At 45.1% G+C, this 24,870-nt stretch overlaps 1 protein-coding gene across 4 annotated transcripts in view; it reads left to right on the top strand.

Moving 5' to 3' along the window:
- Positions 1 to 24,870, top strand: part of PLEKHG4 (pleckstrin homology and RhoGEF domain containing G4) — an 86,978-nt gene that overhangs the window by 33,786 nt on the left and 28,322 nt on the right. For all 4 annotated transcript variants that reach the window (XM_069026390.1, XM_069026389.1, XM_069026388.1 and 1 more), the window contains exons 7-11: positions 4,840 to 4,926; positions 6,691 to 6,807; positions 9,032 to 9,130; positions 10,116 to 10,264; positions 23,154 to 23,292. In XM_069026390.1, coding sequence (XP_068882491.1) covers positions 4,840 to 4,926; positions 6,691 to 6,807; positions 9,032 to 9,130; positions 10,116 to 10,264; positions 23,154 to 23,292 — 591 coding nt within the window. The remainder of the gene's footprint in view (positions 1 to 4,839; positions 4,927 to 6,690; positions 6,808 to 9,031; positions 9,131 to 10,115; positions 10,265 to 23,153; positions 23,293 to 24,870) is intronic.

The raw sequence follows: 24,870 nt of genomic DNA, 5'->3' as shown, positions 1-24,870 counted from the left end.
CATACCCAAGTCTCAATGCTGTCATGAATTATCCTGCTTGGAGATGTTGTCCCCTGCACTGAGGGGCTCTGTGAAATGTACAGGGATTTTTGCTTGCCAGAGAAAGGAGGAAGAGAGGCCTCTGCCTGCTGCCATGGGTAGGGAAGGACACTACTTACCATGCCAGGTGGAAAAGCACGTGCAGCTGTTAATGTGGCTGTCGGTGAATGATTAGAATCGGACGTGCTGTAACTCTGTATTGCTTCAGGTCAAAGGCTTTCATATCAGTCACTTGGGAAGCCAGTGGGTTGTGTTGCCCCCCCCTCCCAGATAGGAACTATCTGCTGCTGCTGCCAGGGAGGTGCTGGGTTGTAGCGATGACTAATCTTGTTTAAGCAGGTGTTCCTTTTAAATCAGAGCTTAGGTCTCTTAGGATTCAAACTCTGCAAACTGGAACAGGGCAATGTTTTAATGAAGCTGATGTCTGTGGTTTATATGCTTCAGTGCCACATCTGAGAGTTGAGTCTGACTCAGAGGTCTGTTCTCCTGCTTCCTGGGCTGGGTGGAGCTGTGAGCTCTATCAGCGTGCTTATTCTCTGTGGTGAAGGAGTAATCTGATGCCTTGCTCAGTTCTGCAGAGGTAACAAGCAAATACATTCTCTTTCATGCTGTGCCCACGTGGCAGTGGGCTTGCTAAAGCTTTAGAGCATTTCACTGTCCATGTAAGTTGCATGGCAGTCTTAGTGGCCTGATTTGGAAATCAGCAACATGTTCTGGCTGTCTCAATTCTCATACAAGCATGGTAATAATGCCATTTTAACCTTAAGTTTCCCCTCTAAATTGAGGGAGTGGGGAAGCTTTTTGCTGTGCTGTGATGGCTTTTTGGCTCTGAGCACCTCGTTATCAGGGTGGTGCTACAGTTATTTAACAAGAGTTTAATGTGCTGCAAGACAGTTTGCTGGATCTGAGTGTGTGCTCCAGGTAACAGTGACTGACAGAGGCTGATTACTCTGCTTATGTTTCTTTGGTCCTTACACTGACTCTTCTGAAGACTCTGTAAGGGAGACCTGTTCAGGTAGCTCATCACCTAGTTATGGCACAGGAGTAATCCCTGGCTTCTCTGAGCATTTGGAGATCCTCAGCATTTACTCCATGATCCTATGGCAATGTTCTCCTCTGCTCTGGAACAAGGATAGAGTAATACAGAAAACTGAGTGTAACTGCAGTGAGGCAAGCTAAGTGTTTCAGAGTGCAGCAGGGTTTGCCTGGCCAGTGACTGCACTGAGGCACAGACTGTATGTTATGCCTCTAAGGTTACAGAACAGATCACCTCCTTGGGGTCCCTTCTGAAATCCCTTACACATCTCAGGGTCTCTTATCTCTAGATAAGAGCTCATTTCTAGAGCTCATTTCTCTGCTGTCCTGCACTTTCCTTATCCAGCATTTTACTTACATAATTTCTGTGAAGCCTACTATGATAATGTGCTGGAATCTGTTAAATGTTGAGGTCCCACATTGCTTGTTCAATTCTGAATGGCTGTTTTCCTCTTAACCCAGCAGTGGGAAGCACTGCTTCGCAGAGGGGAAGCACAGATGGGATGCCCTAATGCAGAGTCCCTTCCTGCTTGGATCTGTTAAGCCTAGAGAGACTCTTGGGGAGCAAAGGTTCCTGGATCAAGATCCATCAGCCTGAGGAAATCCTTCTTCCACTTCTCCATCTTTCCAGAATGAATGCATGGTTGGAATTAAATGGTAGTAGACAACTTTGGGTGCTTGCAGATTAGTTTTCCCTACAGCGCTAGGAGTTTGTCAGTTGCTCTGTCCAGAACAACCTGGTAAACTGGTGGGAACTTGTCCTCTCTTGCCTTCAGGGTAGGGGCAGTTGACTTCTGCAAGAATTTTTTTTCCCCTTCTTTTTAGAATATTGCGTGGCTGGAAAATCTTTCTGTCCCAGACAGCAGCTGGAGCAGAGGGAGCTGGGCAGAATAAAAAGCTGCTGCAGAGCTAACTCAGGAAGAAGCAGGAGGAACTCTGGCAGCTCTGTGCAGAGGTGAAGGGAAGTGCACAGTGTGTGCATGTTGCAGGAATAGATCATGCTTGTTCCTGTGGGAAACTGCGTAATGATGCTTTGGAGCAAGGATTTTTGCAGGGGTAATGCTGTAATGTTTGGTTACAGGTTGTCACCAGTAAGCCTTGTGCTGGGGGGCCTCTTAGGAGGAACTTTGCTACTCAGAAGTGCTAGGCTGATCCCTTGCTCAGTGAGCAGGCAGGGCATGGACAATGGAATGTGTGCACTGGCCTTCAGTGAGCAGGTATCTGTGGGATCTCCCTCTGCCTGAGTCTTAATAGAGTGAGATTCTTTCGAATTTTCCATATCAGTGCAAAGGCTTAATCCTGTAATAGGCTGTGTTTGTGTGTTGAATTGGAAAGAGTCAGTTTAGCATTTGAAAGCAGAGAAGTTCTGTGCAAACCTTTCTGTTCAAGAGGTGTACTTGCATTGTCACTTAGTGCAGAAGTACAGAGGACCTTCATGCTAAAGACCAGGGAACTCCTGCTACTCCATTAGGGTGGTCACTTTGAGACTGACTGAGGTGTCAAACACAAACCTGCACAAACATTCCTGGCAGCCTGTGCTTCAGGCTGTGCCAGTGTTGTTAAGTCTGGCCATGGGTTTCCATTTGGGGCAGGAAGCCAGAAAACTTGAACTTCAGTCTGAGAAACATTGAAGAAAGTATCCAATTCTCTTTAAAAAGAAGAGTAATAAAAGGATCTATATTTACCTTGATGCTTTCTGAACTCCTATTGATGCCCCTCTATTCTGTGCTGTCCACACTGTACCCATTTCGGGAGGTGAGGAGTTCACTTAGATGTGTGGAACTCTTGTTTCTTTGCTTCCATATAGTTGGTTTTGTTAGCAAAGGTGGTAGGAGATTGTGCATAAAGCTGCAGGAGACCTTCCTCAGTTAGCATCCTGCTGTTTCCAGCTCTGCTTATCTCCCAATATGCTCCTGGTAAGCTGTTTTAGTCTTTGGATTGCTCCATCAGTGCTAAATGAGACTGACTTCAGCTATTAAATTAAAAAAAATATGTTGAAAAATATTTGATTTCTTTGGAAATACAATTTCTTCTTGAGTTGGAAAACCCTGAACTTTTCCCTTGACAGCTTTATTTGTGAATAGTTTTTCAGTTTCTATTTTCAGTAGTAGCAAACAAACGAGTGTTTTGGCTGTTGTGGTAACCTCTTGTTACACTATCACTACCTTTATCCCTCACTCAGATTGCACAACTCGTGACTGTTGGAGTAGAAGAGGGATTGTGTAAGAAAAAATTAGTTTAGTACCATCATCGGTCTTGAAGCTGTGTCCAGTCTTTGTCCTTCAGTACTTTCTAGCAGATAAATTCAGAGCTGGTGATACAGCTGTGTTATCTCCCCATCCTCTCTTCAGTATTTATCTTTTGCAGCCTAATTACGCAATAAATCCTTTTTGGCCTTCTGATCAGTGTTCAAATAACAGAGAAAGTGTGAATAATTCACTTTGGAGAAATTTGAGACAATTTAGAAACCTCTCATGGTTTTGGAAAGTGTTTCAGTTGGGATTTTTTGCTGCCTGTTTAAAAGGATCGTGGTTTAGGACTGGATGATGGAAAGGTCTTTTTCATCTATTCTGGAACCTCTGCTACTGCTTTCACTTGCAGAATTTGGGCTCCTTGTGTTGGCATTGTTTCTTAATTGCTGAACTGGGCCCAGTGTCAGGTTAGGTCAGTCACTCTCTGCTGAATGTTATGTCTAACCAGCATGAGAGAACAGTTGCTAACAGGCCATATGAAATTTCAGAGTTACATACTAGGCTGTACAGGATTTAAGAAATATGAAAGTTAAAACCTAAGGCATCAGTCCACTTGCCTCTATACTCTGGCTCTGCTGCTCCGGGCAGATACTTAACCCTACACACTGCTGGAGCTGTTTATTTAAACAGGTTTCCTTTGCTGTTGTGGCCTGCTGTGTGGCAGGTTCCTTGCAGCTTGAGTGACACCAGAAAGGATTTGTTGCTTGACAATTCCTGAGATCTTTGCAGAGACAAAGACTGTGTAGGAGACATTGAAGTGGGATGGCTCTTGTTTAACCATGAGGCACAACAGCTTAAATGGCTTTTCTTGCTTTCCTGGTTCGGGCATCATGTGTAGTGAGCCCTGTCTCCATGGTCTGAATCTTTCTGCCATGTTTCCCTCTTCCTACTGTTGCTCTCTCTGCCTGTTTCTCACTTCCGTGTAGAATGCTTCTATAATTGGAGAGCTGCTTCTGGATCACTGAGTTTGAACTACAGCTGCCAGACATCCCTTGTATTTGGAATTTGTCAGTTTAACAGTAGAAACAGGATGCAAGTACTTGATTGTAAATTGGCAGTAAGTGGAGACAAGACAAAGTTTTTGGCACTGGGCAGGGGTGGAGGGGGGAAAGCCACTTCCTTTCGTTTAGGTGAAGTAACCAGGAAAGTTATCAGGAAAAAACTTGGACACAGAACATGGGTTTTGGTTTTGGGTTTCTTTTGCTTCTGTTTTTTTTCCCCCTTGACTCACTTCCCTGTGCAGAAGGCAGAGCTTTTTTAGTACAGCCAACACCTCACCTTTTCCACTGTGTTCTTAAATATTACTGGACTAGTTGACCTGAAGCAAACTACCTTAAAGACATCACCTTGGTACCCTGTAGACTGGCCTGCCTTAATTTCTGGTGCCTGCCTTCTAGGCTTTGTAGATGCCTTTGAAGGATGAATTGCAATCTTGTGTATGAACCTGGGGTAGTACATTCTCTGTAGTATCCAAGGCAGATCAGTAATGGATTTGTGCTCTGTTCTGTTGTAGGACATGGATCCTCACTGTATCCATGGAGTACTGCTTCTGGTTGAAAGAGATGTGACTTTTCGGATGGAGAAGCCACCAGCAGGACAGGTAATGAAACCATGTATCTGGGGTTTGCTGGGCCACTCTTGATATCTTTTATTTAACTCTCCAGAAGCAAACCCTGTCATTGATGTATGTTTATTCACACATGAAATCTCTGTAGATGTCCTCTGTGTTTTGTGGTCATGGTCTCTTATGGGTGTGGTATTTACTGGGTTGTAGTATTTATGTGAGCTGAACAGATCCCTTGTCATGCTCTGTTTATTGCCCCGTCCATCAGTGACATTTGCACCACAATTACATCAATCTGCTGGGGACTCAAGACACAGGGTTTGTTGGGAGCATGGATAAGTGTATGGAGGAGCCCTGCACAATTTGCTAGGGATGCTTTTCATGTTCTCCTATTAACAATAAATGCGTGGTCAGGAAGAGATCACATTAGGCTAAATCCTGAACTCCACCTTTGAAGGTGCTTGTTGCTTTCCTGGCTTTTGCATCTCTCCTGTTTCCATACCTGCTGCTGCCAGTGGCTGAGAGACTTCTGCAAGAAGATGAGATTGGCATTTGTGTGAGGTTCCCTTTGTAGCCAAAATGTCTGGAAAGACTAACAGGAGGGAAAGTTACCACAACATCAGTGAACTCCCCCACTAGAAGTAAAACTGTCTTGGTATTCTATGGCTGTATAAGAAATGTGGGCTCTGAGCCACTCTGTGGTGAGTGAAGAGGATCAGATTTCATCTTAGTCCTCTCCCTCTGCTCCAAGACTGTTGCAAGCTACAAGAGTGGACTGAAATTCTGTGCCTGCTAAAACGTAGGCTACAGAGCAGGCCTGGACCTCCCTTTTGGCTCCTGTGGATGAAGATGTTGTGATAGGCATCAGGTTTGCTGTGTGTGTTGTGTGGTGTCCCAAAAGGCTAAAGAATAACAAATGCTATTAGTCCATTTCCTTATTGCCCCCATGTGGAAGAATTCAGAGTCAGAATGGGGGCTGCAGGCATGTGCATGCAGGGAGAGCTACAGAAGACATTAAACACATTGAGCAAACACAAAGAGTGTAGGAGGGAACACAGGAAAGGCTAGTAAAGACATGGGCATACAGGAGGAGTTGGAAGCATCATCACAATTTTGTAAGGAGGTGGGAACTTCACATTGTGTGTGTGGGAGTTAAATGTCTGCACCTGAGTTTGTGTCTGGGCTGGCTTCCATGTACCTGCAGGAGCACTTGTTGCTCTGGTGAGTGTAGATATGCTCTGAGGTCCTACAGACTTGCAGAAGGCAGGTTACCTGTGTCAAGATCCAATAAACTCTTGGAGCAAAAATGCTTTGATGAGTGGGGGGTTGAGGGCAGGGCAGAGGCTGCTCTGTTAGACTCTTTTTCCAGGAAGTCAGATGGGGAAGCTGGGGGCTGGATTTAACCTCCCAGATTCTCCAAACAGATGCAAATCGCAGCACAACTGTGGGAACATACGAGGGAGTTCCTCTGCTTACACCGGGAGGTACAGGCTCTGGAGAAGGCAGGCTGCTGCCAGACTCCCATCACAGATGTTCTGCCTGGTGAAACAGCATGTTGTGGCCTGCATTCCTTCAGGGTTCGCCCGCTGAGCTGTTCAACAAGCTGCTCTAAGATTGAATTGGGGTTTTTTTCCCCTTCATATTGTAGTGATATTGCAGGTACACATTGCATGCTGTGCTTCTGTGCAAGATAGATAAAGAAATGATGGATTCTACCTTTTGTTAACCTTCCCCTCCTCTTCCAGTACTCACACCCTAACAGAAGTGTGCTTTTTTCTTTTCCTTTCTATTCCTGTGCAGTTTGAACTTCTCACCTCCATGAAATCCCTCCATAAGCACATAGACAGCTCACAGCTGCCTGTAGAACTGGATGGGACCTTCTCGTACTGCCACCAGGAGTGGCTAAGCTTCCGCAGGGTGAGTAGGATGTCTCGTGTGCTTTGGTGTCTGAGAGAAGCAATGGCATGGTAACAGATGGGAACAAGAGGAACCTGTCAACAGCTGAACCTACAAGCATTAAAAGACAATGTTCCTGCAAAGCTGTGAATGCAAATGAATCTCTGTTATCAAAAAAATGCTAATACTGTCTTCATAAGATGGGTACACACTGTGGCCTATTGGCATGACTGCAGGAACTAAAATTTTAGTTTTTTACTCATCTGCTTGAACTGCATTAATTCTTTCGTGCCTTCAAAATATGGTCAAATCTGAAATGGAATCCGGTTTTGTTGTGGTGTGCAGTGGCTCCTGAGTTATACTCCGAGGATTAAGGACAGACATCTGAAACTAATGTCAGGAGAAGGTGTTAGTATCATGTTGCCATTGGACTAACAATGAAGAACTTGAGTGAAGTAACAAGAGTTAAATCTTTTTGGTTTTGGAGCAAGTTCCCCAGATCAAGCTATTATTTTGTTAATAAAATCTGCAGTCCTTGCAAGAGCAAGGCATGGAAGTTCCTGATAATCAGTTCAGAATTGTTCTTCTAGGAATAACTTTTACTTCAAGCAGCAGGGTATGTGCAGACTGCCAGAAGCCTGCAGAGGTAGCATCCATGGTGCCAGTACCCAGCTCTGTGTGTGCTTGTGCTGTGGAGGGAGCCTGAGTGCTGTGGACCAGATGCTTGTTGAATCTTTAAAAGCTCTATTGAGTTATTTGGCACACAGAGACTAGACAGGATTAAATCTCTGTAAATCTGCACACAAGCTGGCTGCCTTCACGTTGAATTTGCTCACCCTGGTGGTTGACAGAATTGTCACCTCAGCTTCCAGAGGATCCAGTGCTCTTTAGGCTCCAACCTCGATGCCCAGAGTGCTCTGTGACACAGTGCAGCACTTGAAGCAGATAAAGATGTCACTGATAACACCACTGTGGTGCTGGTGGCAGGCTTCAGCAGATAGGCTTGGCATGTGCTAGATGTTAACTTACTTTTTCCAACTTACTTTAGAACCATTTCTCTTAAACTTCCATCTAAAAGTACTTGTAGGAACCTGTGCTCATGCAGTAGAGGTACAGAAGCCTCATCTTGGTGCCTAGGATTGACTTTGAGAACTTGAAATCTATTTGGCAGTGAGGAAGCAGAGAAACTTTGCAAGAGGTTATGGATTAGTTTTATGGACAGAGTGGAGAATACCTTGAGAGCTGAGGTGCTCTGTGTGTGCAGAAGGGCAGTTCTTGAAGGAAGGACCATAGTATCAGGCTACTTCTTTTCTAAGCATGTAAAACATTGCCAAAGGGGGTTAATATGAGAATCATACTGTATGGAATGCCTGTTTATACTTGTGGGGTAATGACCCATGTGCTCAGCTCCTTTAGCTCTGGAGCTATGCAGCAAACAGCATTTATTTCCTGTCTCAGTGATCTCACCTGCATCCTGCCTGCTAATCTGTCACTGCTGGCGTTGTTCCAGCACTCCAGGGAAGAGGGAGTTCAATTCAGTAAAGATTCAAACAGCTGCTTTTTTGTTTTGTTTTGAGCATGGTTATTTTGGAATAGCTGTTTCTCCCTTCTCTTGATTTCAGTGGCATCTGACAGTATTCAGGCTTTATATTACGGACTTTTCTAAAACACAGTGCCTCTTGAACCCTTATGAAATGTTTGGGCTTTGTTTGTTTGCTTTTTTCCCTGCTTCCACCCACCCTGAAGAGAGGAAGGATTTCAGATTTATCAATAGGTGGTACTTAATTTTGGAAGCTTTCCAGTTTCCTAATCTTTAATTTACACTACTTTTAACATGAAGAGAAATTATTTAAAGTAGAAAAATTCCAAGTATTTGTTTTATGTTTTGTTTCTCTGAAATTCATGCAGTGTGATTCATCTTCATGGAAAGTTACAAGAAATGCTAATGGAAGAATGTGAGACATAAGTGGACTGGGTGTTTTTTCTGCAAAGCATGACCCATCCGAGCCATGAGTATGCAGGTTTCTAAGGTCTGCATGGAGGCCTTGGTCTAGTGTGATGCATCTGAAGCCTCTGATGGGCCTCTCTTTGCTGATACAGTTTCACTGAATGATATAATTGAACCCTTGGATTAATGTGTTTGATCCTCTCTTGATTTTTGTACTCCTAAACTTCTGCAAGCTCAGAAGACCTTTCCTGTCAGCTGCAAGACAATAATCTCTGCCTTGGTCCTTTATTCTTGTAGAAACTGGAATACTTGCTACAAGGATGCCAGGGTGTTTGTGCCTTCCTTCAGGGAGCTATTAATAAAGTGGAATCTGGAAAATTACCGGAAAAGGCTGAGGTAAGCATGTTCCTCACCTCAGATCAGAGGTGGACCTGAGACAGAAGAGAACATGAGGCTGGATAGCTGCAGAAAAGCTGTACCTTTGAATTTGCAAGCTGTAGTAGCAGAGTATTCCCAGTACTAGTAGAAACTAATCCAGACGAAGTGATAGAGGCTTCAGTGGGTCTGGAAGCTGATTGTCTGACTCCTCAGTGTCACCCAGGAGATCTTTCCAGCTGGGCTTGTTGCTGATGGGTGCTTGCTCCAGCATTGGGGTGCATTCTCAGCAGCTCCAGAGCTCTGTAGCTGGTACAAACTTTGGTGTGCCAGGTACAGAGCAGCTGCCTTGGGCTGTGCTGCATCAGGTTGGCTTGAATGGCCTGGAATAATATTAGGTAACAGCTTAGTTCTGTGCTGTGGTTCCAGCTTTGCTGTCTCCAGAATAGAAGTTTGGAAGTGGGCAAGAAGGGGAAGGGACAAAGACCAAGCCTATGTGGTCACAAACTTTCTCCTCTTGAGAAGTTGCTGTACCCCTGACATGGTAGGGAATTGCTCCCAGCTCTGCACTGAGGGTTCCAATAGTAAATGATGGAGGATATGGTAGTGGCCTTCCTGCACACACCTGTATATCCACAAACCCTTCATGTGCATCTTGTCCCACGGCTTGGAGCCATGCAGATCCAGGCTCTCGGAACACTAGGAGTTAGGTGTGAGTGGGAAGTGAGGCTGGAAAGTTTATTTCTTCTATGACCAGCAAATTAATGGAACAACAGTGATGGGAAGTGGGGCGCAATTTTAGCCTGGTGGGGAAGGTACCAGGAGCATAAGGAGCACTGTTTATCGCTTTAGACTTGTCAGGCTGGAGAGAGACAGCTGTGGGAACCAACCTCCCCTTTTCCTAGAGTGGGCCCAGGTGAGATGTAGTTTGGGTGTGTTTTGGTTTAGGTGCTGGTTTTTGCCTGTAGGTTGCAGTAACAATTCACCTCACTTGTGATCCCTCCAGGATGCAGCTGTGCTGCTGAGAAATTCAAGGCAGTTGATGAAGAATGTTCTTGAGGACGCAAGTTTGGTTAAGGTGCAGCAGGAGGGTGGAGCGCTCCTGGCCAGACTGGGGAAGGAGGAGTCTTGTGTCACCTTTACCCAGGACTACAGGTGAGCCTCCAGAGTGGGAGAAGAGGAGATGGACATGAGCAAAAGGCAGGTGCTAGGAGTCTCCCTGAGGTGCCCCATCGTTGGTGCAGGTGTGAGAACAGCTTTGTGTAGCAAAGAACTATGTTGAAAACAGCAAAGGTGAAAAATGTAATGAATTTTACTCTTACCCTGATTGCTTCCTCCCCAGTCCAAAAACTAGTCCAGGTGGATTCACTTAGATTGTTCAACTTCCTTTTTCAAGCCAAATCAGACTTACCTTCTTTAGTGGAGAGAGAGCTGGATATTTTGGGTAGATATTATTAAAACACCAGCCTTAATTGATGATAGCAGTGATGAATGTTTAGGTGCAGGCCATTATCTCTGTGTGATTTCCTAAGGCACTCCTTATGCAAGGGGATTTCCAAGGACCTTAGCTGGGAGGAATGCTTGCTGGCTGCAGCAGGCTCTGATCTCCTCGCACATTGGTACAGTTTGCACAAACAAATACTTGCTGCCCATTTGTGGGGTTGGTATGAGAAGCAGGGACTGAGAGGGCCCAGCTGTTTGATATCTCCAGGGCATTGCACAACTCGTGTTTGTGCTGTTAAAACACCTGAAGCCTGTCAGCATGAGAAGGCCTCTGTGCTATGTGCTGTGCAAACAACAAGGTAGAAAGGCAGCCTTTGCACCCAGGAGCTTCCAGCCCAGTGTGAGATAAGCGCTGGCATGTGGGTGCAGATGAGGGCGCAGGGGGTGGCAGGGGGATGTGGAATAGCTCTGTGCATCCACAGCCTTGCTCTGGTTAAACTCCCTGTTGCCATCACAAGCTGGGAGGTTTGAAGGGAGGGAATGAAGAGAAGATAACAAAGTAGTTATGGAGTATCTCAACACTGTGAAAAGCATGTTTCTCTTTTAAAATTCAGCAAGTGGATGACAGTGCAAGTTGCTACCTGTCACTGGAAGAAGAGGGCTGACATTTTGGTGCAGAGAGGGGAGCATGGGGGCAGGCTGTGTAACTGTTTCTGTTTCCTGCTTGCTGTGACTCCTGTCAGGAGCTCTGGCAGACTATGCAGACACAGTTCTCTTGCTGAACTGGTGAAGTAATCTTGATGCAATTTTGGATTGAATTAGTACAGTATAGTCTTTTCATTCTCATGCAACATGAGAAGCAGAATAATGTGGGGTTTTGTGCTTTATTTTATTTGGGTTTTTTTTAATTATTATTTATTTTAAGCAACACACAGCAACTTTAGAGTCCTAGGAGAATGGGGAGAATGTGCATGAGTTTTATGTTTTGGTTTGGTTTTGAGCTAAGCCTGTGTTTTTGTGCAGGGAAATGATCAACTTTGAAACCTGATCTGACAGAGCCCCTAAGGATAATTTACTGCTTTGATTGCTTTAGCAAGGGCAGGGATGGGGGATACACACCGAATTGTTTGATTGGGCAGTGCTTGAGTGCATGCCGAGGCTGTGTAGCATGTTCTCTGCTTAGTTCAGGTTATATTCATTGCCTGCCAGTGTGAAAGGAGACTGTATGCCATGGCTCAAATATACGTGGCTCTCTCCAACTTAAGGAGCATAAATGAATGTAGCAGGAGAAAGTTATTCTCTTCTAGGAGTAGTTGCAGAAACTAAATTCCATCCAGTATTTTAATTTTCATCTAACTTAGGGCAGAGGACTAAAGAAGTCCACTCTTCTTTGTTCCAGGATCCCTTCAAATGGGGAAGAAGGCTCTATCACTTGGCTAGAGAACGCTGTATAAGGCACTGTCGGTTTTGAGTCCTCCGTGGCTTTGCACTTACTCCTTCTTTCCTATCTGATGGGCAGATATTAAAGGTTCTGAGCTCTGCTTAATACTGTAAAGATTATGATTTTCAAAGGCTTCTTTAGCAGATATGATCAAAGCAGGGTATGGACAAAATACTGCAATTGGCCAGCTAAGCTAGCATGGAGTGGCTATTGATGTATGTAGGTCCAATATTCGATTTCTAACTGGTGATGTGTGAAAAGGGAACAGGACTGGCTTTGTATGTGCACTCAGCAGGGCTTGTGGTGCTGCTGCTCTGAACTTTGAATTGTAAAATCTTGATCTAATGCTTAACAGCCTAATTCCACACCCATTCTCCCAATACTTCAAATAAATTATTTACGAAAGCAAGTCAAATGGCTTTAACTCTTCTAAGCCACCTTTTTGTCTCTTTTGTCTATCACGTGTCCAGTTGGAGTTTTTTATTGTCCATTGTGGTGCAAAAGTTGATAAAACAGAGTCATGACTGCCAGGACTTCTTAGTCATAAGTTGAGGCCAGTTGTGAACAGGTGACTGTCCGAATGTGCAGGACTTACATATAAATAGAGAAGACAATTTTAAGAGCAGTTTTCTGGACTTTTGGCTCCACTTAATTAAAATATGCCAACTATAAGTGGAGAACTAAAGGAAATTATGATTTTTTTTTTTTTTAATAAAGATGACAAGCCCATCTGCACCATCACCTTGGGATTAACCAAGCAAGAGATTGACTTGCCTTTTTTTCAGGCAATACCTTTTTCTAGCTCTCACAGATGTCTTTCTTGCTAGTTTGTGGTTTCACGTGGAAAAAGAACACCAGGAGCTGGTAAAAATAGATATGGATGAACCCTTCTGAAAATGCCTGACCACAGGTTGGAGATAATAAGTTAAAACAGGCAAGGAAGCAGGCATGTGCTCAGGCAATCAGATGTTATCTGCCAAATACCTTTCAAGAGCAAACAGCAAGCAAGATTTGCTTTAGTAATGAAACTCTTCCCATGGGATTGATTGTGGAACCTTCTCTGCTTGCTCTGCCCTCCTGGACAGCAGAGATGCCCTTTGGAGTGTTTTGTGGCACAGAGCAGTGGGATCCCATTGCTGCTCAGGTCTGACCTGGGATTTGTGAGGCCTTGCTAAGACAGTGCCACAGGTTCTTTCCTGCAGAAGTTGAACTCATCCCATCAAAGATGTGGGCATGCAGGAGGGATGTGTTGTGCTCCATCCATTCGTTTCTCTAACAGATGATTTAACAGCCTCCGGGAGTCTTTCCTGGATGGTCCCATCCTGACATGCTGTAGTACCACAGCAGTGGCTTTGACCAGTAACTCTGCTCACATTGTGAGCTGACCAGGAGTCCTCATACTCCTTTCTCCACCAAGTACCACTGTAAAAGATAGCCTTGCCCATCCAGCTGCTCATCCACAAAAGGAAAGACTGACTTCTCCAAGCAGTCTGTCTGGAACTCTGCCTTTTCCTAGCTTAGGAAGGAGGAGTTCAGTTACCAGAATACACATCCTGCAGGCAGCTCATTGCAGGGAGATGGCTTAGGGGCTGTGGTGTGCTCAGCTGGTCTCTGAGATCTCCCACCTCCAGCAAGACCCGCCTGAATTTGGCCTGGAGTTGGTGTGGGTGTGGCACTGATGAGCCAGTATCTTTGTGGCGCCTCTTTAAGTGGTGTAATGATAGGGCTGGCCACCCAGAGGTGCAGGGGGACTGCTGGAGGTGGCATTGCCACTTGCTCACTGTTGGTGGATTTAAAGCCAGCACATTCGCCTTCGCACCGTCCGCTGCGCTGAAGGTTCAGTGCTTCTCCAGGTCTCTTAGCTGAGCCCTTAGAGGTTTTGCTGGCCCAGTCTTTCTGGAGATTGAAATGCAGAGCTGTTAGCCTAGCTGAAGTTCCTCTTGGTAAGTGTGGCCAAATGGCAGACACCTCCATCACTTCAGTGCTGTTAATACTTCTTTTTGCACTTTCAAACAGGTTTTTTAATAACCATAGTCTTGTTAATAAGGTACATAGAGTTGGTTAGAAGGTGTAGCTTTGGCTACTGGTTGTCTAATGTAGCAATCTACTAACCTGTAGCTTGCAGGCAACTCACTGAGCCAGCTGTGAAAGGTGGACTAATGTATTGCTGCTTCTGTAGTGGGTGTCAAAAACTTAAAGCTTACGATGGAAGTGTCAGAGAAGCTGCCAGAAGCCAGACAGCAGCAGTGGGAGCTCTTGCTGAAGTGAGGCTGTGATGTGGGGCTGGGCAGCAAGGCCAGGATCCTTTTAACCTGGTCTTTAGCCAGGTGTTTTTCACTGTTGTTCTCATTATTGCTGCTTTTCCAGCATAGCCAAGAGCTGGAAATATGTGCCTAGACAAAGTACCCAGTGAATGCATTTCGTCCTGCAGATGTTATGAGTCACAAGTAGAGTAAAGAAGGTATAACCATTTTATATTAATATACAGATGGTTTATATTAGTTTAACCAGAGTGTACCTGCCTGGCTCTACCATGAACCTATGTTCTCACTGTGGCACGGGAGTGGGATTGTGTCATGCTCTGCATGGTGATGGGCAAGATAGTCCCAAGGCTAGAGGTGAGAGCTGAAAGGAGAAAAACCTCAGATGGTGAAGGAATGATCATGTTGAGTGCTTGGCTCTGTGCAACATGGAACCAAAAAAAGCATCATCTCTTCCCCCAAGCTCCTCATCAGAAAAGAATCTGTGCTTGCAAGCTGTGAATAAGCAGCTTATAAATAGATGGAGGAGTGAATTCTCCTTTGTTTGCAGAAGGCAGTATAGTTTGTCTCTGTACTTTGAGGGTGGAGTGGCTAGAGCCGAGAGCTGGTTTTGTGAGCTGGCTATTTTTAGTGTGGCTTGGTGATGTAGTTGGAAGCCCTGGGTGGGGACCTGAGCTGAGCAGAGGTAAGGGACAGTACAGAGCAGACTTCCTGAGCAGCAGCTGCCAGGTTCCTGGTGCTGGACCTGACTCAATTACAGTGACAAAGAGGTGATCTTGCAGCCAACAGCCTCCATAGTTCATGTTCTGGCTTTCACACACACTACTGAGACTCTGGGTCTACTTGAAGTTGTGGCCACTTAACAGTGCAGTGGGTTGTAGCTCTGTGGTGCTTCAGAGCTCATGTTTGTGGGTCTCCAGCAAGGCTCCTGCTAGTAGCAGCTCCTGGGATGTTACAAGGCCTGCATGTGCCATTCTGCAAAGTGATGTATGAGCTCCCTTTGGTGGAAGTAGACCTGGATAATGTACAGGCTCTCAGCCCTCTGCCAAGGGACTGCACAGCACCATGTGAAGCTTGTGTAGAGTCAGAGAGACTAAACTGATCAGCCAAAATGTGGAACAAGTTGGGAGCAAGGTTAGAGGGGAGATGGGTGTCTGGTGTATAAAGTCCCAGTTTGGGCAGACTGAGATGGCTGGGCTTCTTGGTTTGGAAGGTACAGTGTGTGCACCATCAAACTGGCAGCTGCTGCTACAGGCTGGTGGTCACAGCCAGGCAACTTATGCTGGGAAATCCTTCCTGGAGGCATTATTGTCTTCTGCCATTCCCTTTCTGTGTTAGAGATGTGTGTCTGCTGTGGCTCTGTGTGTTTGTACGTGCTTCAGAAGATGGTGATGCTTGTGTCGCTCTCACTGAGGGCAGTTGAGCTAGTGCTTGCTCATCTTCCTGCCTCTCTTGGAACTCTGGGAGCCTCTCATGCTACCACTTGCTACAGTGTGCACTCCTGATATGATCTGTGAGAGGCACCTTTCATTGTAGGGTCCTGTGCATGTTCCTCCTGTAGACCTAATCCTAAAACCTCCATCTTGGGATGAGATGTATACTCAGTATACCTTTGAAGCCAGATGAAAAAACGTGCTTAAATTCTGAGCTCAAAGGCCGCCACGAGACGCCTCTGCGCTGTTGCTGGTGACACAGAAGGTGCTGATGAGCACTAAGCCTTTGGTCGAGCATGGGTGGCAGTGCTCTTCCCTGGCCTTATTTGTTTGTGTCAGGTGGAGGGAGGAGCGCACTGCGACATTTCTACCCAAACACACACTGTGCTGCTTGGTATTCATTTGGGTTACAGTCTAACCTGTTCCCTCTGTTTGCGTGGTGGTTTTAGCCTGGTAAAAAGCACTTACGCTCGCATTAAACAAATCTTGCTGCTCCACACATAAAGGAGAGTGGAGTTGGGGCTGTTGTCATTCTGAGTGCATGAAGTGCTGTGAGGCGTCAATTGTGACATTTGCAGAGAGCTAAAAGATTGCAGAGTTCCGTGTAGGTAAGTTTTCATTGTCCTCTTAGGCTTTTTATGAGATGATTCCCCTCAGCTCCCTTTCTGTTTTTTATTTTCTGCTGTCTTGTGGCCTAAATCTTCTTGGATTCAGTGAGAATTTACCCAAAGACTCCAGTTTTGCTTGTTTTTGTTTGCAATGCTTGTCATGCCAACAGGGCATTAGGTAATTAGTGACACACTGTGTTTTATCTGTTTAAAAATATTATGGAAAAAATTGCAGAAAGTTTCCAGTATAGGATGTTAGCTGAACTGCCTGACATTCCTGCCTCAGCCCAGGCTATCCCACAAGCACCATTTTTTATATAACTAGGTTGGGATAGATATGTCTCCTGCTGGGCTGGTTAATAGAACAGTCCCTGGTATTATATGGATGATACATAGCCCTGGAAGTGGGTAAAAGGAGGATGTATCAATGAAACAGGGTCATGGCTTTAAATGACAGTTTGTATATATTTGAGCAGGGTATCTTGAGAGCCTGTTGGTCTCAGCTTCAGGAACCCAGCTCTTAGACTGGTGTATTGGACCAGGATGTGAAGTATAAACAAGCAGGTTAAGGTACATTAGACAAGGTTCAGAGGTAGAAATTGTTTACAGCTGGTAGAAAACCACATTTGAGACAGTGTTCCCAGAATGGTGTTTCCAAATCCTATCCAAGGCTCCACTGCAGAGGGAACTTTCCCTGTAAGCAGGTGACTTGTTGGTTTGGGATTTCTTACAATGTTTTTTTTTTCCAGTCAGTTTTATGGATCTTACTGGGATTTAAAATCAACCAGAATCTGAACACAGTTTTATTATAACTGAATGCAAGCCAGGCAGGAGAACAAACCAAAGGTCTCATCTTGGGACTGTGGTTGGACACTTGTTTAACTGTGTGCATTGATCCCTTGGCTTTTAAAGGGATTTCTGAGCGTATTTCTGCTAAAAACACACTTAAATGAACTGTGTTCCAGAAGAGAATTCTCCTGGCAGTTGTGGTCTCCAGTGCACTGTATTAATTGTATGGTTTGCTCCCAGGTCAGGTAACCTAATGAGGAGGGATTCAGCCAGGTCTGTGGTCTCAGCTAGATCCACTGGTCCCGTCCTGAATGGGAACAGGCATCCCACAGGCAACCCCAGATTTGGTGTTTGACCTCTGTGCCTTTGTAAGAAACTTGAGGGTTCTAAAAAATGTACCCTGTTCCTCAGATGCTTTTATCAGGGAATTGAAAAACCGCCATGGCTATTTGTGTTCTGCAGAGAATAATTAGTTTATTTAGCAGTATCTGCTTTAGCTTCACCATGGCTAGCTGGAATTTTAACCTCAGCTGCATGTGAAGCTCTCAGCTTGAAGAGCAGGACTGTGCATTTGAGGTTGACCTCCTTTTATGGATGGGATCATTATAAATATGGCACTTATGTAGGTTGCTACCAAAATGCAGTAATGACCAAGAATGACATTTCTCTTCCTGCAAAATGTCCCTTAGGCACACAGGACTGTCCCTGCAGAGCTGGAGGGATTTCTTCCTGAAGCATTGCTCAGGATGTTTTAAGTGATTTGTAGCCGAGGTATCAGCACACATGATCTGGGTGATGTCCTTGGACTAATGCATCCTTTAAAACTCCTGGTTGCCAGATCCTATTCATTTTCTGCTAAAACCTGTAGAGACATCTGCAAGGGAAGTTTAGCACCAAGAGTGGAAGACTAGATGAGGCTAATGTTGTAACATTTGGCTGTGTTTTTTCTAAATTACACTACAATTAAGGATATCTGATTTTCCCAGGACAAGTTAGCTGCACTATACTTGCCTAAACCCCATCAAATACTCTACCAAAATTTAGTATTTACTTCCATCCATACCATTTTAAAATTGACCATAGCTGGTCAGAAGACGAACTCTGATTTCAGCCCTTTGTTAGATCTGTTGTTCTTGCTGTTTGTCAGAGCAGTTCTTCAAGGGGCCGACAGGAAAGTGCAGAATAGTGATGGTTCTGCTGCTCCCTTCCCTGTGCTCTCCTGTTTGCATCTTGCTGGCATTGGCAGGCATGGCTCAGGCAGCACCTGCTTTTGTGACTCTGCTGGATGCTTATTCTGTGGCCATCTATTTTTTGAAAATAAAACAGGTATTTTGCTTTGAAAACTAAAGTGTAACTCTCCAAGGCTGGCTTTTTTTGAAGAATGGATTCAGACAGAAATGGCCTTTCTAAATTATAGGTTTAAAATTACCCTATCATTATACAACAGCTTGGCACTTCTCCAGAAAACTGAAGATGTTTGGAACCTTTTCCACTGAAATGATAATTGCCCAATGAAAACAGGATTTGGGGAAACATAAACTGACATCAAGCTACTTCTTTTTGCTATAAATTATATTGACTCTTCACTATTGCAAAATTGCTTTTGATGATTTGATCATGGAAAAATGTAGTGAAAGACTCCTATTACCACACTCCCATGCACAGGGAAATTGCAATGCATCCACACAAATCTGAGCTTAGACGAGACTTTCCACTGACTTCAAACAACTCTGCCTTTTGTGCTCAGAGTTGCACAGGCCACTATTAAAATATCTTTAAAGTCCTTAACAACCAGGTGTTTCCTTTGTGTGGCAGGATGGAAGTCACTTTTTCTTCTTCAACCAATTTTTCAATATTTAGTTTGTTTACTCCAAGCTGCCTTGAAAGCACTGGAGGACAGGAATTTAAAACTTCTGAGTCTGAAGCTGAAAAAGAAATAGATATTTGTGTGAAGTATCATTTTCCCCATAAAACTCCTGGTTGCAGGATATCGTGGAGTTTACTAGTGCACTGGAAATCATTTAGGAAGTTTTCAAGATCTGGATCAGCAAATGGGGGGGGGTGTGTGTAGATAGATAAACAGATATACAGAGGTTTGGGAGAACAGGCTTAATGCCCAGTGGCTCCTGGCTGTAAGCGCTGAAGTGCCCAAGTGAATCGAAAAAACAAACTTTCCCATGGACTGTGAGGGATTTCTTTGTTTGGCCCAGTTTGCCTACCTACTTTATACTACAGCATGGAAAGGCTTATATTTTCCTCTGTGTAAGACAGTAAAAGATGGATGTTAGAGAGCCTGTCACGCTGGTAAAAGTGAACTGTCAGGGGCTGACAACATATGAATGGAGTTACCTTGGAGATACAACAGAAGACCAACAACTAGACGTTGAGGTTTTAATGAATGCCTGCTAAGCAAGGCAGAACGTGTGAAAACAACGTGGCTGGTCCTTGAAACAAAGGGTTGAGGTGCTGGGATGCTGGAGGAACTCACAGAGGAGGAGGAATGGTGTAAGGCCACACCCGAAGTTGCTTGGGGGCTCTGAGCCCAGAGGAGCTGTTTGGAAACATTTTTTCTGTGTGTGTTGTTTGCAGTCACTCAGGAAACCATTGGCAGGACCATGAGAAGGGGCAGCCTTAGAGTGTTGAATTGTGGCTGATAAGGGTATCAATAGCCTGCTGCAAGCGTTCAAAGAGAAAAGAATCACTTAAATGACAAGAGTAAGGGATTTTGGCTTATAGAACCCCACACAACCCAACTTACTGACGAGTTAATTTCCAGCCTTTTTCTGAACTGAATTCTCTGTCTAGTTCCTGCTTATAGCATAAACTCCCAAATGCATCCTAGACTGACTTCAATGCCTGTGGATCAGTAAAGCAAAGGTCTTGTGTGTGTGTGTTCAGTAACAGGATGCCAGTTCTATTACCACTGAATCAGCTGAGATGGAGGGAAGATGACTGAGTGTGCATAGATGTGTAGGCTCTGTGCATCTGTAGCCACCACATTATTTACCGAGATAGGTATTTTACGATTACATCCAATGGGACAAAGGGCTTAGTGCTCGCTTCTAAACTGGAGCTCCCTTCCACGTTCTGCAAATGCACATAAAGGCTTGGTTGCATTGAGATCTTCAGAGGCAGGATAACTCCTTCTGTGGAAGGAATGTGTGGGGCCAGAAGTGCTGTTTGGGGTGGATTTTTATCAGTCCTTTAGTTGGGCACCAAGAAGATCACTCAAGCCCCGTCTCCTGAAATGGGTTCCTCAGGGCTTGCTGGGTGGGTCAGCAGGAGTATTTTATTGCTGCCATTTTGAACCTGACTTTCCCTGGAGGGGTTTGCTGATCATAAGGCCAGCACTGGTCCCAGGTGTGCTCCAAGAGACTGGTCTTTTCCACAGTGGCACAGTGAATTAGCCTCTTTACACAGTGACCTTGTGGTATGCCTATTTCTGATTTAAAAATTACATGAAATGTGGGTTTTGTTAACTTTTTTTTATAATCACTTCCCATCCCTCTGCCTTGAGGGTGATTCCCCCCCCCCCCCCCCCAATATTGTAGCATTGTCTTCAGGAAAGCTTGTATTTTATGTCTTTGGGAAATGTTCTCTCTGCTCTGTGAGAAATCTGTAGTATTTGTTAGGCCTTGCAGCCCGGATTGCTACTGACTCCTGTTGAGGAAAACTACTCAGACTTGTGACAATGGGAGGGTTGTTTCCTCTGTCAGGTATGGAAAGGGGCACAGTGGGACTCCCTGGCTCCCATCCCCTAATCAGATCACACTCTGTGCTAGGTCAGGCAACGCTAGAGCTGGAACCCTTGTCTCAGGTTCCTGTGCCATCAGGTTGCCATCTGATGATACTATGTTAGGTGGTGGAGCCATGCATGCTCTCTTTTGTCATTGGCTTGGGTGGACATAAGGACTCCTATTACAGAAAGATCTAGCAGGTCAATCTGGCTTGCTGATGGGTGCCATCAAAGAAGTAGCATCAACACCAAAGTGATTTCCATGGAAGCTCAGGGAAGGATTGGAAAAATATTTTGCCCCATGAGGGGATAATTGCAAATGTTTGCATATAGCAGCATGGAATGCCTAAAGTTATAGGTGCTTGGTTATCTGGGCCAGCGGGAGGAAGTGTTTGCTGTATCCATGTGTTTTCCTGAGTGGATGAGAGCACTCATGCCAGCAGGGAATTCAGCCTTGTGGGAGTAACACTGAAGGGTGTCTGCCTGTCTGGCCATCAGCATGCTGGAGACTTACTCAGAGAATGGGACCTGACAGATAAGCTCTGCTGCACAAAACCGAACAGCATTAATGGTGTTGCCAAATTTAACTTGCAGCCATCGTCTGAACTGTTTCTCGTTAGCTGTCCCAGCTGTGTCACTGCTGCCGACGGGAACTGGCCTCCACAACCTGCTCTGTAAACACTTTCCAGAGCTCAGCTTGGACAATGATTATGACTGCTGCTGTGAGTCTCCTGGGTTGGATCTGGGTCGGTCTGTAGGAAAGGATTACAAAACAGAAGGCTCATATCATCACAGTTTGTTTACGGCGGTTTTGGGAAATGCCGGAGCGGCGGTACAGCTTGGATCTTTCCACTGAAGCCTGCAGATTCTCTGCAGAGAACCTGTCTGCTCTGCACTGCAGTAGCACTGATCTTAGTCCAGAAACTATTCGGGTATTTTTGGCTGCACTTTGGAGAAATTCATTCAGTCTAATGGCATTTCAAAGAGGAAAAACAAAAGTATCTAAGAGCCTGAGGTTTGAGAAGTTGGCTGTTGCACGCTGGGTGGAATTCTGAATGGAAAAATAGTGTGGATTTCTGCTATGCAGAGCTAGTTGTCTAGACCTATGGCGCTACCTCGTGTCAATTAAATACTATATAAAAGCTACAGGATGGCTGCTACTAAATGTTCATATTCAGTTGCATTTCATAGGTTCAAGATTGCCTGTAACCCCAGACAGAAATAAACATGTATGCTGAACTGTTTTGAATTATATTCCATTAGCAATATTAGCTACCTATTTTGCAAGTACTTTAGTTAATTTTAATAATATGATAAAAAAGCCACACTCTAATAAGTCAGAAGGTTGTAAGACAATTAAATGAAAATTGGTTTAGGGTGAGTACAGAAGATGACGAGGCAGTTGAACGTGCCAGTGTAGAGCACAGCTGAGGGAGGCTGTAGTGTTTTCTTGTAGCTGTCTCTTGAGCCCATAATTGTAGGAGAGGAAAACTAGAAGTAAAAGAAATACAAGAAGAATAAGCTTGAATGCTCTTCTGTCTTCTGGATCCCATCTGTAATTCACCCAAGCCTGTGCTGGAGAGATGTTGCACACATCTAAAAGGAGCTTGCTAATATTCATCATCTTACCAAGACCCTGGCTGCAGCATCTGAAGGCATTGGGCTCCATCCTGAACTCCTCCAAGCTTGCCTGTTGGAGGCAGGCTGGCAGGGAGAGTGCCTCCTGGTGTTGCCTGCTGAGCTTTGGTCAGCACAGCTGCCTGTGGAAGATAGGGAGCTCTGTCTATGAATCTCTTCAGCACAACACTGTAGAATCTGATTTCTCCTGGCACTGAGCTGCTGTACACTTTGCATTTTTGTTTGGCTGGTGGAAAGCCTGCCGAGTGAGTGAGGCATCAGGCGCTTAATATTGTTGTTGTCACTCAGGAGAGATTTGCTTACTAGTGGTGGCTTATTTACTTAATTAAATTCAAATGGTGGTTTTAGATGCTGAAACTGCTTGACCCTGTGTTTGTGAAAATCCACTGATGCAACAATCTATGTTTATGAAAAGCTGAAAGTGTGAGAAATATGGTAAATTTTGCAAGGAGCCTGGCTGGGAGGAGATGCTGTTGTCCTTCCTGCCAGGTTATCTGCATTGGAGTCAGAGTGGTAAATCGTGGTAATGTGCAGGGAGCAGCAATATTCTCTTCTGTTCTCCGTGTGGAGATGGCCAGTGAGGGTCCCACAGGGAGGATGACTGGAGTGCTGTTGGTGGCCAGGTTGTGTTTGCATGAAGTGCTGGGGGAAAGACCTAATGCAAAACCCTTAACCAGACCTGTGTCCCCTTGCAGAGATGCACTTGATGCTGCCAGTGTGCTTTATAATCAAGTTGATGAGGGCGTTCACCGACTGGTGATGCTGTCAAACAAGCGCATCCAGGAACTGGAGCTGGTGATGGAGTTCGAGAAAGTGGAAGAGTGTTTTAAGGAGGTAAGGCCTGCCTATCAGTTCCAGTGAGTGCTGCCCTTTGACTGTGTGTTCCCCTGCAGGTACTGGGCCTCTTGATGTGTTGTGAAGGTGTGCAATGATGCTTGATACTTTAAAAGAACAACTGAACATAAGAATGTGAGATAGAGTTTCAGAAGTGCTGAGAATCAAACCATTTATTTCCCTGGTATCTCTTGATGCCAGGTGAAAGTCTCCTGGCTTCTCTCTAGGTGTGGATCAGTCAAACCCCATAAATATCTGTGAAGTGTATAGGTAAGCAATACACTGGGAGGTTGGGTGTCTTTTTTGGCCCTCTCAGCAAGACTTCACCTTGAGAAGCAGCAGAGTGATGACAAGCTGATGATAAGTCTGTGTGTCCCCTCTGGGCTGTAGCTCCTGTAGTGTTTGCTGACATCCTGTTGCTGAATATCCCTGCCCCACACTGGCTGCCCATCCCTGTCCTGTACTTTGTTGTTTAGATTCCTGTGCTGTTCTCAGGTCCCTGATACCTGATAAGTCCAGGCACACTCCTTCCCCTCTGGGTACAGCACCAAGCACAGTCAGTTTGCCTTTGGGTGCAGCCCTCTATACAGGCTCCAGGCACGGAGTGGCCTCTTGTCCTTAGTCCAAGAGCCATACTCAGCCTCCCACCCCCTGCACTTCTGTGGGACCTTCAACTTCCCTTCGTTTGGTGCTTGTTGAAACTCTTGACAGCCATGGGATAACTGAAGCAAACAGGCACTGGCTTTCAGAAAGACTTTTGAAATCTGTAGCCATGTTGATAGAGGACCTCAAAAAGTCATAAAACAGCTCAGATCTCAGCATCCTTCAAGAGCTGATCAGTCCTTTCAGTGTTGCAGATCCCAGATGCTCCATGCTGCAGATCCCTAAGCCTGAACTCAACCCTGAGATTATGGAGTTGCACGGTCTCCTGTGCTGTAACTCATCAACAATGGGAAGTTCTATGTGTCCTTAAAAATCAGTATTAGTATCAGTTTCACCATTGCTCTTCTGGTGTTCTGGGCTCCTCTCCTCTAGTGGGAACTGGATTTGCAAAGGAGGCTGTAACCTACCTAGTGTTTTCACAGGCCAAGGTGGATCTGGGAGTTTTAATGACTTCCCATTTGGAGGTAGACACTTGGGCACCCTGCAGGATGTGTTCAGGACAAGAAGTGTGTTGCAAGAACCTGGTAGAGCCTCTCTTAAACACACAGGTTCCTAATACCAAACAGAAGTGAAAAAAGGCACAAAAGCAAGCACTGCAACCTGTCCTTGCTTTAAGCTGAACATCATTTTTTTGTTGAATGGAGTAGCACTGACTGCTCCCAGCTTACTTTGCTTGTAGATCCCCAGTGATGGCAGCAGTTGCTCGTGCTGTTAAGCCTGCCTGGGAGCTCTAGGCAGCAGCAGTGTGCCCCTCTGAAGTACTGAGAACCCACCCCCATCTCTTCCTCTTGCCAGTGGGCTTGTTCCTTATAACTTTCTCACAGTCCACAAAACTAGGAGTTTGTCCTTGGCTATGGGGTTGAGCTGGGATATGGATTCAGATGATGTAGGAAAACATGATGTGTGGGCGTTAGG

This window comes from Aphelocoma coerulescens, chromosome 11, assembly GCF_041296385.1.
Source record: "Aphelocoma coerulescens isolate FSJ_1873_10779 chromosome 11, UR_Acoe_1.0, whole genome shotgun sequence".
NCBI classification, from domain to species: domain Eukaryota; kingdom Metazoa; phylum Chordata; class Aves; order Passeriformes; family Corvidae; genus Aphelocoma; species Aphelocoma coerulescens.
Note: the sequence above shows the minus strand (reverse complement) of the source record. Positions and strands in the feature narration are given on the sequence as shown.